The sequence below is a fragment of the Conger conger genome, chromosome 13 (genome assembly GCF_963514075.1).
Source record: "Conger conger chromosome 13, fConCon1.1, whole genome shotgun sequence".
NCBI lineage: Eukaryota > Metazoa > Chordata > Actinopteri > Anguilliformes > Congridae > Conger > Conger conger.
Window position 1 is genome coordinate 23,876,924 of NC_083772.1, and position 13,750 is coordinate 23,890,673.

At 43.8% G+C, this 13,750-nt stretch overlaps 1 protein-coding gene across 3 annotated transcripts in view; it reads right to left on the reverse strand.

Annotated features, from left to right (window-relative positions):
• The window catches only part of LOC133108513 (transmembrane 4 L6 family member 1), a 28,336-nt gene that overhangs the window by 13,422 nt on the left and 1,164 nt on the right, over positions 1-13,750 (reverse strand). The window contains exons 1-4 of one of the 3 annotated variants that reach the window (XM_061218084.1): positions 12,437-12,599; positions 6,366-6,543; positions 3,295-3,360; positions 1,970-2,115 (exon numbers count right to left, since the gene is read on the reverse strand). In XM_061218084.1, coding sequence (XP_061074068.1) covers positions 1,970-2,115; positions 3,295-3,360; positions 6,366-6,536 — 383 coding nt within the window. In that variant the 5' untranslated portion in view covers positions 6,537-6,543; positions 12,437-12,599. Of the gene's footprint in view, positions 1-1,969; positions 2,116-3,294; positions 3,361-6,365; positions 6,544-6,713; positions 6,860-12,436; positions 12,600-13,750 lie in introns of those variants that run through there. The other 2 variants (XM_061218085.1, XM_061218086.1) reach the window with 2 other exon arrangements.

Genomic DNA, 13,750 nt, shown 5'->3' on the forward strand with positions numbered 1-13,750 from the left:
GTAGATAGCACTAATCTACTAATCCCGATTTATAGATTTTGTACAGTAATAATTATATTAACACACTAATATGTCTATCTAACTAACATTCACAAGTTTTGGGTATTTATAGTTTAATCACGTAACTAACACATTCTCCCTTTTTCTGCACTGCTCTGTAGCTCCACCTGCCTGTTCTGTCTCTGATTGCCTGCCTTAATTCCGCAAAGTGTTTGCACCTCTTCTCTTCTATCACTACATCCATTAAGTCTGTGCAAATGTCTACTCCCTAAACCGGAGCCGTTTGTGTTACATGTGTGTCTATGTGGCTCCAGTTCCACGTCTTCGTGCCTCTCTTGTTATTGTATGATTGCCCTTTCTTGTATCTCACCTATTTGTTAGATCACCCTCACTCCCATGCCCCGCCTAGTTTGTTTTATGCCTCTGTGTATTTAAAGCTCAGTCTGATTATTCACCCATGTCAGAACGTTGATCAATATTTCAGTGCCGATTATTAGTAAGCCTGTCATACTTGAGATCCCTGAGACACCCTTTGCCTGACTTTGAGTTTGCCTTTTCCCTTCTGTTTTGCTTGCTGTGATTTGTTGGTTTTTGATCTTCACTTTGTTCACGACTCTCCCTGCGCCTACTCCTTTGATCCTCTGCTGATCTCTTGGATTTTTTACCTTTGGACTATTTTGTGACTCCCCTCTAGCATCTCGATTTGGCACTGTGTTTACCTGGCTTTGAATCATGGACTGAAATAAACGCCGTTTTTAGAATACTGCGGTCTGCATTTGGGTTTCTGCCTCCGAGCGTTACACAAACATTTTTTATGTTTTGCTAAAAGCTTTGATTGCATCGAGGCCAATTAATGTGAAATCATTGCTTGCATTTCATTTCATTTAGTTTTTGTATTAATGTATTCTGTAATGTTCTTGAACTGTATCTGTGCATGTGGGCATGTGCGTAAAATAATTTTTATTTTCCCGATTCCTGTGCATGTTAATTATTGTGACACAAACTGTGAGAGGATAACATTATTTATATTTTTTTTTTAAAGAATATTTTCACATTTTTTAAATTTTTCTCCCAATTTGGTAGGCAATTGTACCCTATCTAATCCAATTAGTGTTAGCTAGGGATACACTGCTTATGACCCCGTCCCTTCAGCGGCCCGGCGGCTCAAGCTGTCTCGTCTCAAAGCCCGTGACCGTAATTCCGAGGCGCTCCAGGGTGCATGCACACGGCGATCCCAACAAACCCCCGCTGAGGCCAATTATGCCGCTACATGAGAGCCGGTCAAATTCAGCTTTTTGACTGGATCGGGAATCGAACCCCGAGGCACACCTGAGTTGCACACCGAGGACTGGGAATCGAACCCCGAGGCACACCCGAGTTGCACACCGAGGACCGGGAATCGAACCCTGGTCCTCGGTGTGCAACTGAATTGCGTGATCATTTTCAGAAGGTGCTGCATTATGCATCCCTGAATAATGGTTATGAGGTACTTATATGGAATTTTTTAGAGAATATTCTTGTGTATCCATAATGGCTTACTGTACATACAAAGTCTAAGGCAGAGTAGGCCAATGCTGGTCATGGACATCCAAAGAGTGCCATTTTTGTTTTGAACTTAAAATCGGCAAACATGCTGGACCTAGAAAACCAAACAAGTTACCTAATGAATGGGCCTCATGCAAGAACCACTTGTATGAACACATTTGTTCTTAGATCATTTCATTCAGGACAGTCGTCTGAAGTTAGGTGCGTTAGTTGAATCTGATGTGGCACACTCATATAAGCCCTTTGTATGAAAACATTCACCTAGTCTTAGTCATCCATGACTTTTATCCCACCATTTTAAGAAATGATTTGAATAAAGAAAAAAAAACTGAAATGCATTACCCAACTGTCACCTATGTGAACAGTAAACTTGTTATTTACGAAAGAAGAAGTAAGGAAGGAAGCGGATGTGTGATCCTCTTACGTCTGTGTCTGGTTAAGGAAGGGGTACTCAAAATTTCCATTGCTTGTTCTGCAGAGGGGGCCATCCTGTAGGCCCAATGCTGAGATGACCATAGAGAACAATGCCCCTCCAGCACCCAGCACTGACATCACCATGGTAACCATCATCTGGAAAAGACAGAAGCCACAATTTAAAAAAATATTTTCCCAAATTTAATATTCCAATTTAACAATTTAATAATCTGGAAGTGCAATCGTGTAATTGTAGGCCCACCTACAAATATCCATCAATTTGAGTGAGGACTAGTATGTGTCCCTCCAAAAACACATCAATCACTTCTTTCTGACTCTACCATGTAATAATGAAGCTGCTGCTTCAGAGCTGGGGGACAGCAGAACTGACTTATGTAGATTGCAGGTGCCAGATTGGCCGGAGAAGCTGCTACTGAGCAATGGCTCCTGTCCACAGCTGATACTGGCACAGATCAAGATCAGATCAAGTCCATTCAGGTTGTAGAGTACATTAGTGCGCTACACAGGAGTGCTGAAACCATATGTGCACTCTGGCACCTTTATAACACATTTGAATCAATGGTAATATGCATAAGCCTTTTTCCTCATTTAATTTAAGAAAAAGGTATCTAAAATTACTTCAGAAATGTTCAAGGTCCACTGCCTTTGAATCTGGTAGCAAACATTAAACACATGACCATCGCATTATTGAGTTTAAAAAATAAGTATAATGCCGTCAGGATATTGCTGAGCTCAGATCTGTGCCTGAAAACAATATTGTACATGTAAAATGGTGCAGGTCATGAAGGGACAAATCACAGATGCTGAACATTTTAACATTAACAAATTTCAAGCTAATTACAGGATGTAGAAGTGCAATATATATTTACACATTAGCCAGTAAATGAATTGCATTTGTGATATCTGATAAACAGGTAGGTCAACATTTACCCTGTAGTTGACCCTTGGACTCTGAGTATGCACAGAGATTTATCGGGTACTAGCCCCACAGTTGTCTATATATTACATGTAGAAATTAATAAACCCAGACAGGAAAATACCATCTCTTTATCAACAGCCTCTCATTTGTTTCTAATGTAAAACATAGTTGTAGCGATTGATTACAAAGATCAAGTGCAGGAAGTACAGGTTGTGAGTTTCTGAGAGCTTCTGAGAGCCTGCCATGTTAAACATTAGTTATAATTCCAATCATTCCAGTGTGATAAGACAGAGCTAGGAGCCATACTGATATGTTCTTGCTGAAATTAATATATCACTGACACTGGAAGTGTATAAAGTGCAGAATGTTGAAACACACAAGGTTGCATTACTCACCCCACACCTGTTGGCACAGCAGCCCTCTCCCCCGACTGCCTTCATCACCAGAGCTGGTAGGAATACCTGCCTCAACACATTCCAGTCCAGTCATACATCACAATTGATACTGCGTGAGGCTTTTCCCCTAATCCTGACATAAATTTCATATATACTTGTACTTATAATAATTTGACAGAACTTCTCATGCCTTTACAGAGATTATGATTGGGATTGAGCTTCGACTATCAGTTTAACTATTGCAAATATCAGGTACATGAATGAATGCATGAATGTAACTGGATTTCTGTGGATGGGTAATGGAAAGAGGGCCAGGAGTGGGAATGGCAGGTTGTTGGCATAGGCTCTGGATGAAGGAATCAGAGGCATTCTGAATTTTGAGTTCTGACCTGACTCATCAATAACAAACCTTACTACAGTATATTTACACCGTTCATTTCTTGTTTTACCATTCTTGTGTCATAAATCAGTCAAAATTATGGATATACTGTGCATGTTCTTCCCCCCTTCTCTAAAACCAAAGCTAGGTTTATCAATGATGCATGATTAATTATAAAACAGTTGTTGCCAATGGATGTTTATCAATAGATTTTTTTTTAATGTACATTTAAAAAAAGCTATGAAACATGCATCAAAATGGAGAAATGACAAATGTTCTCTCAATAAATTTAGTTTGTTGTAATCTATGAAAATATTTTTTCCATGAATTGAATATTACACTGATATCCAGTTTTATGCTGTAACCAATGATCAAAGGTATTTTTAGCTTGACTGTGCATGTAACTGTTATGTTAAAGAAAAAGGCTGGTGTTTGTGTAGTTCAATGTCAGAGAGTGTAATGCCTGATGCAAATTATGAAATGCAGATCAAGAAACTTTAATGTTTACTTTAAAACTTTAAACTGTTTATTGTTGTTGTTTATCGCCCCCCGGGTCCTCTGGGGAACTTCTTGGATGAGATGGACATCCTCCTCAGCTCCTCACCAGTCAATGACACCCCCCTGGTCCTCCTGGGTGACTTCAACCTCAACTCAGAGTCCACCCAGTCTACCTTTCTCTCCCTCCTCTCTTCTTTTGACCTTACCCTCACTCTTTCCCCTCCCACCCATAAAGCAGGCAACCTTCTTGACCTCATCTTCACAAGGAGCTGCACAACAACCAACCTCTCTGTAACACCACTCCATATATCTGACCACTCCTTCATCTCCTTCTCTCTTCCACTCTCCTCTTACACCCATCCATCTCTCCCACCATCCACTGTCACCTGTAGACGGAACCTACGCCACCTGTCTTCCTCCACCCTCTCATCTACAATCCTCTCCTCCCTACCATCCGCGGAGTCTTTCTCTCGACTGTCTCCCGATGATGCGGCTACAACTCTCATGTCCTCCCTCTCATCTTCCTTTGACTCTCTGTGTCCCCTCACCACCAAACTAGCTCGGGCCTCCCCCCCCAGTCCTTGGCTTTCTGATGCTCTACGAGCTGTCCGAACCGAACTGCGGGCGGCGGAGAGAAAATGGAAAAGGTCCTGTCTCCCCAGTGATATGGCTTCATTCCATGCCCTCTTATCATCTTTCCATTCCTCTGTCTCTCTAGCTAAATCTTCCTTCTTTCACTCGAAAATTAATCCCTGCAAACTGTTCAACTTTCTCCTCTCTTCTGGCCCCCCCTCCCCCCCCACCCCCTCATCACTCACACCTGATGACTTTGTCTCCTTCTTTGAAAAGAAGGTTGATGCTATTCGCAATTCCTTCTCCCAACCCTCCACCCCTTCTGACCCTCCTACCCTCCCCAACTCCCTAACCTCCTTTTCTCTCCTCTCTGACGCCGACACACTGAAACTCCTTACTTCCCACCGCCCAACCACCTGTCCTCTTGACCCCATCCCCTCTCCCCTCCTACAATCTATATCTGATGACATTCTCCCTTTTCTCTCCTCTCTAATCAACACCTCCCTCTCTTCCCTGAAGAGGGCCAGAGTCACTCCCCTGCTCAAAAAACCTACTCTTGACCCCTCTGCCCTGAACAACTACCGTTTCCGTTTCAAGGCCCTAGTGTTGGCATTTCAGGCTGCTAAGGGGACTGCCCCACCCTACATACAATCCCTGATCACTCCCTACTCCCCAGCTAGACCACTCCGGTCTGCCAGCTCTGGTCGCCTTATGGTTCCCTCTCTACGTGCACCTGGCGGTCGAGCTGCACGTTCACGCCTGTTTTCCGTTCTGGTTCCTCAGTGGTGGAATGACTTGCCTACCACTGTCAGAACAGCAGAATCCCTCCCCCTATTTCAACGCAGACTCAAAACCCACCTTTTTAAACTCTACCTTAGTCCTCCCTCCTGATTTCCCCTGCCCCTCCTTTCTGATATCCCTATCCTTGTCTAACCCCCCGCCCCCCCCCCCCCCCCCAAAAAAAAATAAAAAATAAAAAAGGCACTTATGATGACAACTATGTTTAGAACAGCATTTCATGTGTATTTTGCTAGTTTCTGGATGTGATGCTTTGACTTATGGTAGAACCTATGCACTTGTAAGTCGCTTTGGATTAAAACCGTCTGCCAAATGACTAAAATGTAAATGTAAATGTAATGTTTTATGAGTGGAGCATACAGTTCTCCACTCAAAGTTCAGTGAATTAATCTTTCTCTTTTTTTCCCTCCTAGTTTGGATTTGGCTGTTGTGCCCCTGAAATCATAATTGTGCCACTTGTATTCATGCAAAGAACACCTGTAGGTGTATAGTCCTCAGGTACACACGCCTGCAGTGAATATTTATAAAATACTTATATTTACAATATTCAATTAGAGTGAATATTTTGTCTATACCCCCTACTACAAGATACTTCATGTCAATCAGAGGAGGGGCATGTCTCTCACTGATGACTGGTAACTGCATATTGCTGAGAGAACCAGACAGGTAAACAGAGTTTACCAATTTAATCTCACCCCAACTGGATGAAGACAATTGTGTCACACTGCAGCAAATTCCCTGTCATAGAGTTATGACATGAGACACAAATTACTACTAAATTTCAGTACTACATTTTGGGTAAAAAAATAAAATAAGAACTCACCAGAATACCTCCTCCAACAATGCCATGAAAAAACCACACATATCCAGTAATTTGGTCTGTGGTCAAAACCTCCCCATTTGGGAAAAACAGCAGGATGTTAGCGATGATGGCACACAGCCCCAGAGGGAGCAGGAGTGCCCCTGTGCACTTTGCACATTTCCCGGTACACATGATGAATCTGGAAAGTGGCAAGATGCACATTTAAATACTTTGGCCTGGATTCAATTGACATTTGTCATTTATACAGTTCACCTTAGATGCAAAAAAATCCATAGAGCAAAGATGTTTTCAAAAATTATTAAATGGTTTATGAATATATTTTTTATAAAGTAAGTGCATCATTCTGACCAGGTGTTTAGTATCGCTGCGGGTTTTCCTCTAGACGCGGTAACGTTGATTTTTTTAAATTGCTCATTTGAACAGCAAGGGTTAGGGCTTGAGCCACGTTGTTTGTCTATTACCTGTTAATCACTTCTACTGGTTGCATACCTGTAGAGTGATTGAACATTCGTCTTAAATAACTTAAATAGCTGTGGAATTTATCAGTAGATTAGCTTTGATTTGGTATTGCTTGTGAGCAATTGTAGGCCATTTAAATAGGCGTGTCAGAGCGACGCTAGCGTATATTAGACTGGCGAAAGTTGTCCTTAGTCAGTAAGTGCATCATTCTGACCAGGTGTTTAGTATCGCTGCGGGTTTTCCTCTAGACGCGGTAACGTTGATTTTTTAAAATTGCTCATTTGAACAGCAAGGGTTAGGGCTTGAGCCACGTTGTTTGTCTATTACCTGTTAATCACTTCTACTGGTTGCATACCTGTAGAGTGATTGAACATTCGTCTTAAATAACTTAAATAGCTGTGGAATTTATCAGTAGATTAGCTTTGATTTGGTATTGCTTGTGAGCAATTGTAGGCCATTTAAATAGGCGTGTCAGAGCGACGCTAGCGTATATTAGACTGGCGAAAGTTGTCCTTAGTCAGTAAGTGCATCATTCTGACCAGGTGTTTAGTATCGCTGCGGGTTTTCCTCTAGACGCGGTAACGTTGATTTTTTTAAATTGCTCATTTGAACAGCAAGGGTTAGGGCTTGAGCCACGTTGTTTGTCTATTACCTGTTAATCACTTCTACTGGTTGCATACCTGTAGAGTGATTGAACATTCGTCTTAAGTAACTTAAATAGCTGTGGAATTTATCAGTAGATTAGCTTTGATTTGGTATTGCTTGTGAGCAATTGTAGGCCATTTAAATAGGTGTGTCAGAGCGATGCTAGCGTATATTAGACTGGCGAAAGTTGTCCTTATTCATTAAGTGCATCATTCTGACCAGGTGTTTAGTATCGCTGCGGGTTTCCTCTAGACGCGGTAACGTTGATTTTTTTAAATTGCTCATTTGAACAGCAAGGGTTAGGGCTTGAGCCACGTTGTTTGTCTATTACCTGTTAATCACTTCTACTGGTTGCATACCTGTAGAGTGATTGAACATTCGTCTTAAGTAACTTAAATAGCTGTGGAATTTATCAGTAGATTAGCTTTGATTTGGTATTGCTTGTGAGCAATTGTAGGCCATTTGAATAGGCATGCTCAGACACTAGCGTCGCTCCGTCCCCGTTTGTGATGTTATGTTTCACCCCATCCCAGTCTGCTCTCTCCCTCGAAGATTGATCACGGCGTCGGAACCCCTCAAACCTCAGCTATCCCCCGCTGACCCCCTGTGAGGACTTTGCTGTCACAGGGGGACTATGGAACTGCCAGTCTGCCACTCGGAAGGCTGACTTCATCCCTGCGTATGCCTCCCTCCAGTCCCTACAATTCCTTGCCCTAACTGAGACCTGGATCACACCTGACAACACCGCCACTCCCGCTGCCCTCTCATCCTCCTTCTCCTTCTCGCACACTCCCCGGCCTTCCGGCCGTGGCGGTGGTACTGGTCTTTTAATTTCCCCCTCGTGGAAATTTTCTGTTCTCCCCCTCTCTGACCTGTCCATATCCACTTTTGAATTCCATTCTGTTGCAGTATCCTACCCTACTAACCTTTTCATTGCAGTTATCTACCGTCCTCCAGGGCCCCTGGGAAACTTCCTTGATGAGCTAGACACCCTTCTCAGCTCCTTCCCTGAGGATGGCACCCCACTGATTCTCCTTGGAGACTTCAACATCCACCTAGAAGCCTCCCAGTCTGCTGCCTTCCTACCGCTAATCCACTCCTTCGGCCTCTCCCTGCAACACTCTCCTCCAACCCACAAGGCGGGCAATGTCCTAGACCTTGTCTTTGTAAGGAACTGCTCATGCTCCGATTTCACGGTTACCCCTCTGCATACATCTGATCACCACTTCATCTCATTCTCCCTCCCTCTTCCTCCCCATCCTCCTCCCCCTCCTCCCACCCACACTTCCTCAGCCCGCCGTAACCTCCGCTCCCTCTCACCCTCTTCCTTTGCCAGCACCGTCACCGCCTCACTCCCCCCTCTCGAATCCTTCTCCAAACTCCCCGCTGACTCTGCATCTGCCACCCTCCTTTCATCTCTCTCCTCCGCCTTTGACTCTCTCTGTCCCCCTGTCTCAAAACCACCTCGCACATCCCCTCCCAGTCCTTGGATATCTGACACCCTCCGTACCTCCAGGGCCAGCCTCCGCGCAGCGGAGAGGAAGTGGGGGAAATCCAGAGACGCTTCCGACCTCATGACTTACCAGTCTCTCCTGGCGGCATTCTCTTCCGATGTCACTGCCGCCAAAGCAAAATACTATCAAACGCAAATTCAGAACTCTGCTTCTAACCCCCGGAAACTTTTCTCCATTTTCTCCTCTCTCCTCAACGCACCGCCTCCTCCTCCTCAGTCCTCCTTCGCTGCTGATGACTTTGCTGATTTCTTCGATGAGAAGGTCACAGTCATCCGCAGATCCTTTACAACCACCGCCCCCCTCACTGTGCCCTTCCCCCCCTCTAGGCCCATCCCTTCCTTTTCCACTTTCTCCCCCCTTACGGACTCTGATGTTTCTCAACTCCTGCTCTGCCACCGCCCTACAACCTGTGCCCTTGACCCTATCCCCTCTTCTCTTCTCCAAACTATCACACCTGACATTCTCCCATTTGTCACCTCCCTTGTCAACTCCTCCCTGTCTCCCGGCTGTTTTCCGGCATCCTCCAAGAGGGCCCACATCACTCCGCTGCTAAAAAAGCCTACCCTGGATCCCTCCATCATCCAGAACTACCGCCCGGTATCTCTTCTTCCTTTCCTTTCTAAAACTATAGAACGAGCCGCTTCTACTCAACTTTCTTCCTTCTTTTCTAACAACAACCTGCTAGACCCCCATCAGTCTGGCTTCAGATCGGGCCACTCGACAGAGACTGTGCTCCTCTCCGTCAGTGAGTCACTTCATGCCGCACGAGCAGCCTCCCTCTCCTCTATCCTCATTCTTCTAGATCTCTCTGCTGCCTTCGACACTGTGGATCACTCCATCCTCCTGTCTGCCCTGTCAGCAACGGGCATCTGTGGCACAGCCCTGGACTGGATTGAGTCCTACCTCTCTGGTCGCTCCTTCCAGGTTGCCTGGGCTGGTTCGGTATCGACACCTCGGCCCCTCGCCACAGGAGTTCCCCAGGGCTCAGTCCTTGGCCCACTTCTTTTTTCTCTCTACACTCACTCCCTTGGCCCTGTGATCACTGCACATGGGCTATCCTACCACTGCTACGCGGACGATACCCAACTCTTCGTCTCGTTCCCGCCGTCAGGTTTCAGCCCGTATCTCTGCTTGCCTGAGGGACATCCAGAGCTGGATGGACAACCACCATCTAAAGCTCAACCCAGGTAAAACTGAAATGATATTCATCCCTGCTAATACCTCTCCCCATCTGGATCTCTCCATTTCTCTCGGGGATACCACACTCACGCCGTCACCCAGTGCAAGGAACCTCGGCGTGGTGATGGACAGCAGACTGTCCCTTTCCGAGAACATTGCGGCGGTGACCCGGTCTTGCAGGTTCTTCCTATACAACATACGGAGAATCCGCCCCTTTCTCACCCCCTACTCGACCCAGCTCCTGGTCCAAGCGATGGTTCTGTCCCGCCTGGACTACTGCAATTCCCTCTTGGCTGGCCTCCCAGCGTCCGCCATCAGACCCCTCCAACTCATCCAGAATGCAGCAGCTCGTCTGGTCTTCAACCTTCCCAAATACTCACACGTCACCCCCCTGCTTACTTCCCTCTACTGGCTGCCTGTCATGGCTCACATCAAATTCAAAACATTGGTGCTAGCCTTCCAAGCAGTTAAAGGGTCTTCCCCAGCTTATCTACAAAAAATCATCAGACCCTACACCCCTGCCAGACCTCTTCGTTCAGCCTCCACAGGCCGCTTGGCACCTCCCCCTCTCCGAACCTCCACATCACGCTCACGACTACTGTCTGTTCTGGCTCCACGGAGGTCAGAACTATAGAATCTCTCCCCACCTTCAAGCGCAAGCTGAAGACGCACCTCTTCAAGCAGCACCTCTCCCCATCCCTCCCTACCTCCCTGTGAACCTTAATTGTTGTCTCTGTGACTTGCTTTGTGTATCGGTATTTTTAGTTGGCTAGGTAAGCAGTGTTTGGATAGTTAACTTTGGTGACTTTTGCTCTGTTTGTTTGTTTGTTTAAAAAAATAAATAAAAAAAAAGCCCCTTGTCCTTATCTTTGTTGTACAGGTAGCAGTTGAAATTGTACTTACCTCTAGGGTCTTTCAGCGAACTTATCCCTGGTTATGGGTATGCACTTTGTTGTACGTCGCTCTGGATAAGAGCGTCTGCCAAATGCCAATAATGTAATGTAATAAAGAGCAGTTAACTAAATCAAATCAATATTTCCTATGACCACCCTTCGCCTTTAGAACAGAATCAATTAGAATCAATTCTCTTAGGCACACTGTCTTGCAGTTTTATAAGAAAATTGGCTGGTACGTTGTCTAAACATATTGGATAACTTTCCACAGTTCTTCTGCAGACTTTGACTGTCTCACTTGCTTCTGGCTCTCCAGGTAATCCCAGACAGCCTTGAAGATTTTTATCAGAATGTTTGGAAATCTCAGTGTTACTCTTTTATACTGACACACTAATGCAGAAAACATTTGTCTTAAATAAACATTAAAGATCACAGTGGTATGCAGAAAAGTATCTCTGAGCACACACAACATGTCAAATCTCTAAGTGGATAGGCTACAGCAGAAGACTAATAAGTCTAAATAATACGTCTAATAAATACCTAATAGACTTATTTTTTTAGACTGCTACTGCAGCTTATAAAAAATATCATATTTCAACGGTATTGAAATAAAACTATAGTTTTCCCATATAGCTGAACATAATATGTAGGATTTTATCTGTGTTGTTTATTATATGTAACCTTTTTCCTTCATTTTTAATAAGAGTGCCAATAACTCTGGAGCCCACTCTACCTGGGGTGCATATTTATTTATATTGGTGGCCAACGTGTACAGACATACTCAATTCCCACTCTAATTAGCAGCATTGAAATGCAGACCAATAACCAACTGAACTGGTGCATTTTCCTAATGAGCCAAACAGGAACCCTGGTGTGCTAGCGTTAATGCCATTTAATGCCATTTTCAGAGTGGATGCTATAATATTCAAGTCAATATTGTCAAGTACTGAAAAAAAACCATTTTGATTCATTATTTCCATAAAGCCTGGAAATATCAACCTAGAACAGACACTTTGTTTTTATATACACTTTTTAAAATGTACAACTTGATTTTTAATAATCACAAATGATCAACAGTGATTTGCACTGTTTTACTGTACATACAGTAAAAGTATACATATTTTTAAATGGGAGTTTGGACAATTAATACATAATGCTCACTATGAATATTTCTATGTTCTGCTATGGTCTCTTCTATTCAGCACAATATTCTGCCTCCAAATTGGTCCCACAATTGAAACCACGCTCCACTGTTATTTGAAATAGCGGATAGTCACTTGTGTATATGGATGTATACATGAAATATTTATTTAAGAAACACTGGATTATAAAGTATAAGCACACCGATCTAACAGCTTGTTTTTCATATAATGTGCATTACCTGTTTAAGAGAATCCAATGTATTATAATCCTCTGATTGAAGTGAAAAGAAATGTCCTTGTGCAGAAGTCCTGATTAAGGATAAATTTGTGCAATTCCTGAAATTCGTGCAAAGCCAGAGGTGTTCCAGGAGCAGCTTGTGAGACCCTCTCTGTTGAATAAAGCCTACTAGTTCTTAGACATGTGAATGCACTGGGTGAGAAATATGCGCAAACATACTGGTTACTGAGGGACAGTAGCTCCATTGTCCCCATGGTCAGTGACCTTATCTCTGCTCTGATCAATACTTCACCTCTCTCTCACATGTGCAGCAGATTGTGAGCAAAGCATTAACTATATGAAGAAATCTTTATTTTCCATATAGTATTATAACGATTGGTCCATGACCTCATATTGAATAAAAGTACATAATCCTGGATATATTCAGCACCAGACAGAAGGACACTTTCAGTCAATCCAGTAAACATCTGCATTGAGCATAGGGAGTGTGGTATGCAATTAAAGCACCACAGTTCAATTCAGTACTTTTTGGTGGGTTTTGAGAAATGAAACAACAATTAACAATGAATATACACTAAGTGAGCACTTTATTAGATATTTATTAGAATTATTTCTTTGACATATTGGTCTTCTGCTGCTGTAACCTATCCACAGGTTTGATGCGCTTTGTGTTCAGAGATGCTCTTCTTCATACCACTGTTGTAATGTGTGGTTATTTGCATTACTGTCACCTTCCTGGCCATGAAGGGATGCCGATGATCAGCAACAATACTCAAATCTTACCTAGATAGCAAATCCTGTAGTTGAGGGACACAGCTCAGTGTGGGCATGTATCATAGAGTCTCTGGTGGACTAAATGGTCATTGCTGTCACTATATTGTGGGATGGACTCTCTGTGTTGAGTGGATCTAGCCATGGTCTGGTATTGCCTTCATGTCTGCGCCAGTCCGCTGCCTCTTAGTTAGTCCCATAGTTATGCTTCTATTGGGGTTTTCCTTCTTGCACACAGACACCTCTTCACCCCCAACAAACAAACAAAGTCAACTTTTCGAAGTCAACACATTCTGATGGTTGATGTGAACATTAACTGAAACTCCTGACCCATATTTACATGATTGTATGCACTGCTACCACACAATTGACTGATTAGATAATCACATGAATAGGTAGGTGTAATAAAGTAAACATGGGGCGACATGGCTCAGGCAGTAAGAGCAGTCGGAGGGTTGCCGGTTCAATCCCCCGCCCGGGCTGTGTCGAAGTGTCCCTGAGCAAGACACCTAACCACAAAATGCTCCTGGCGAGCTGGTCGGGG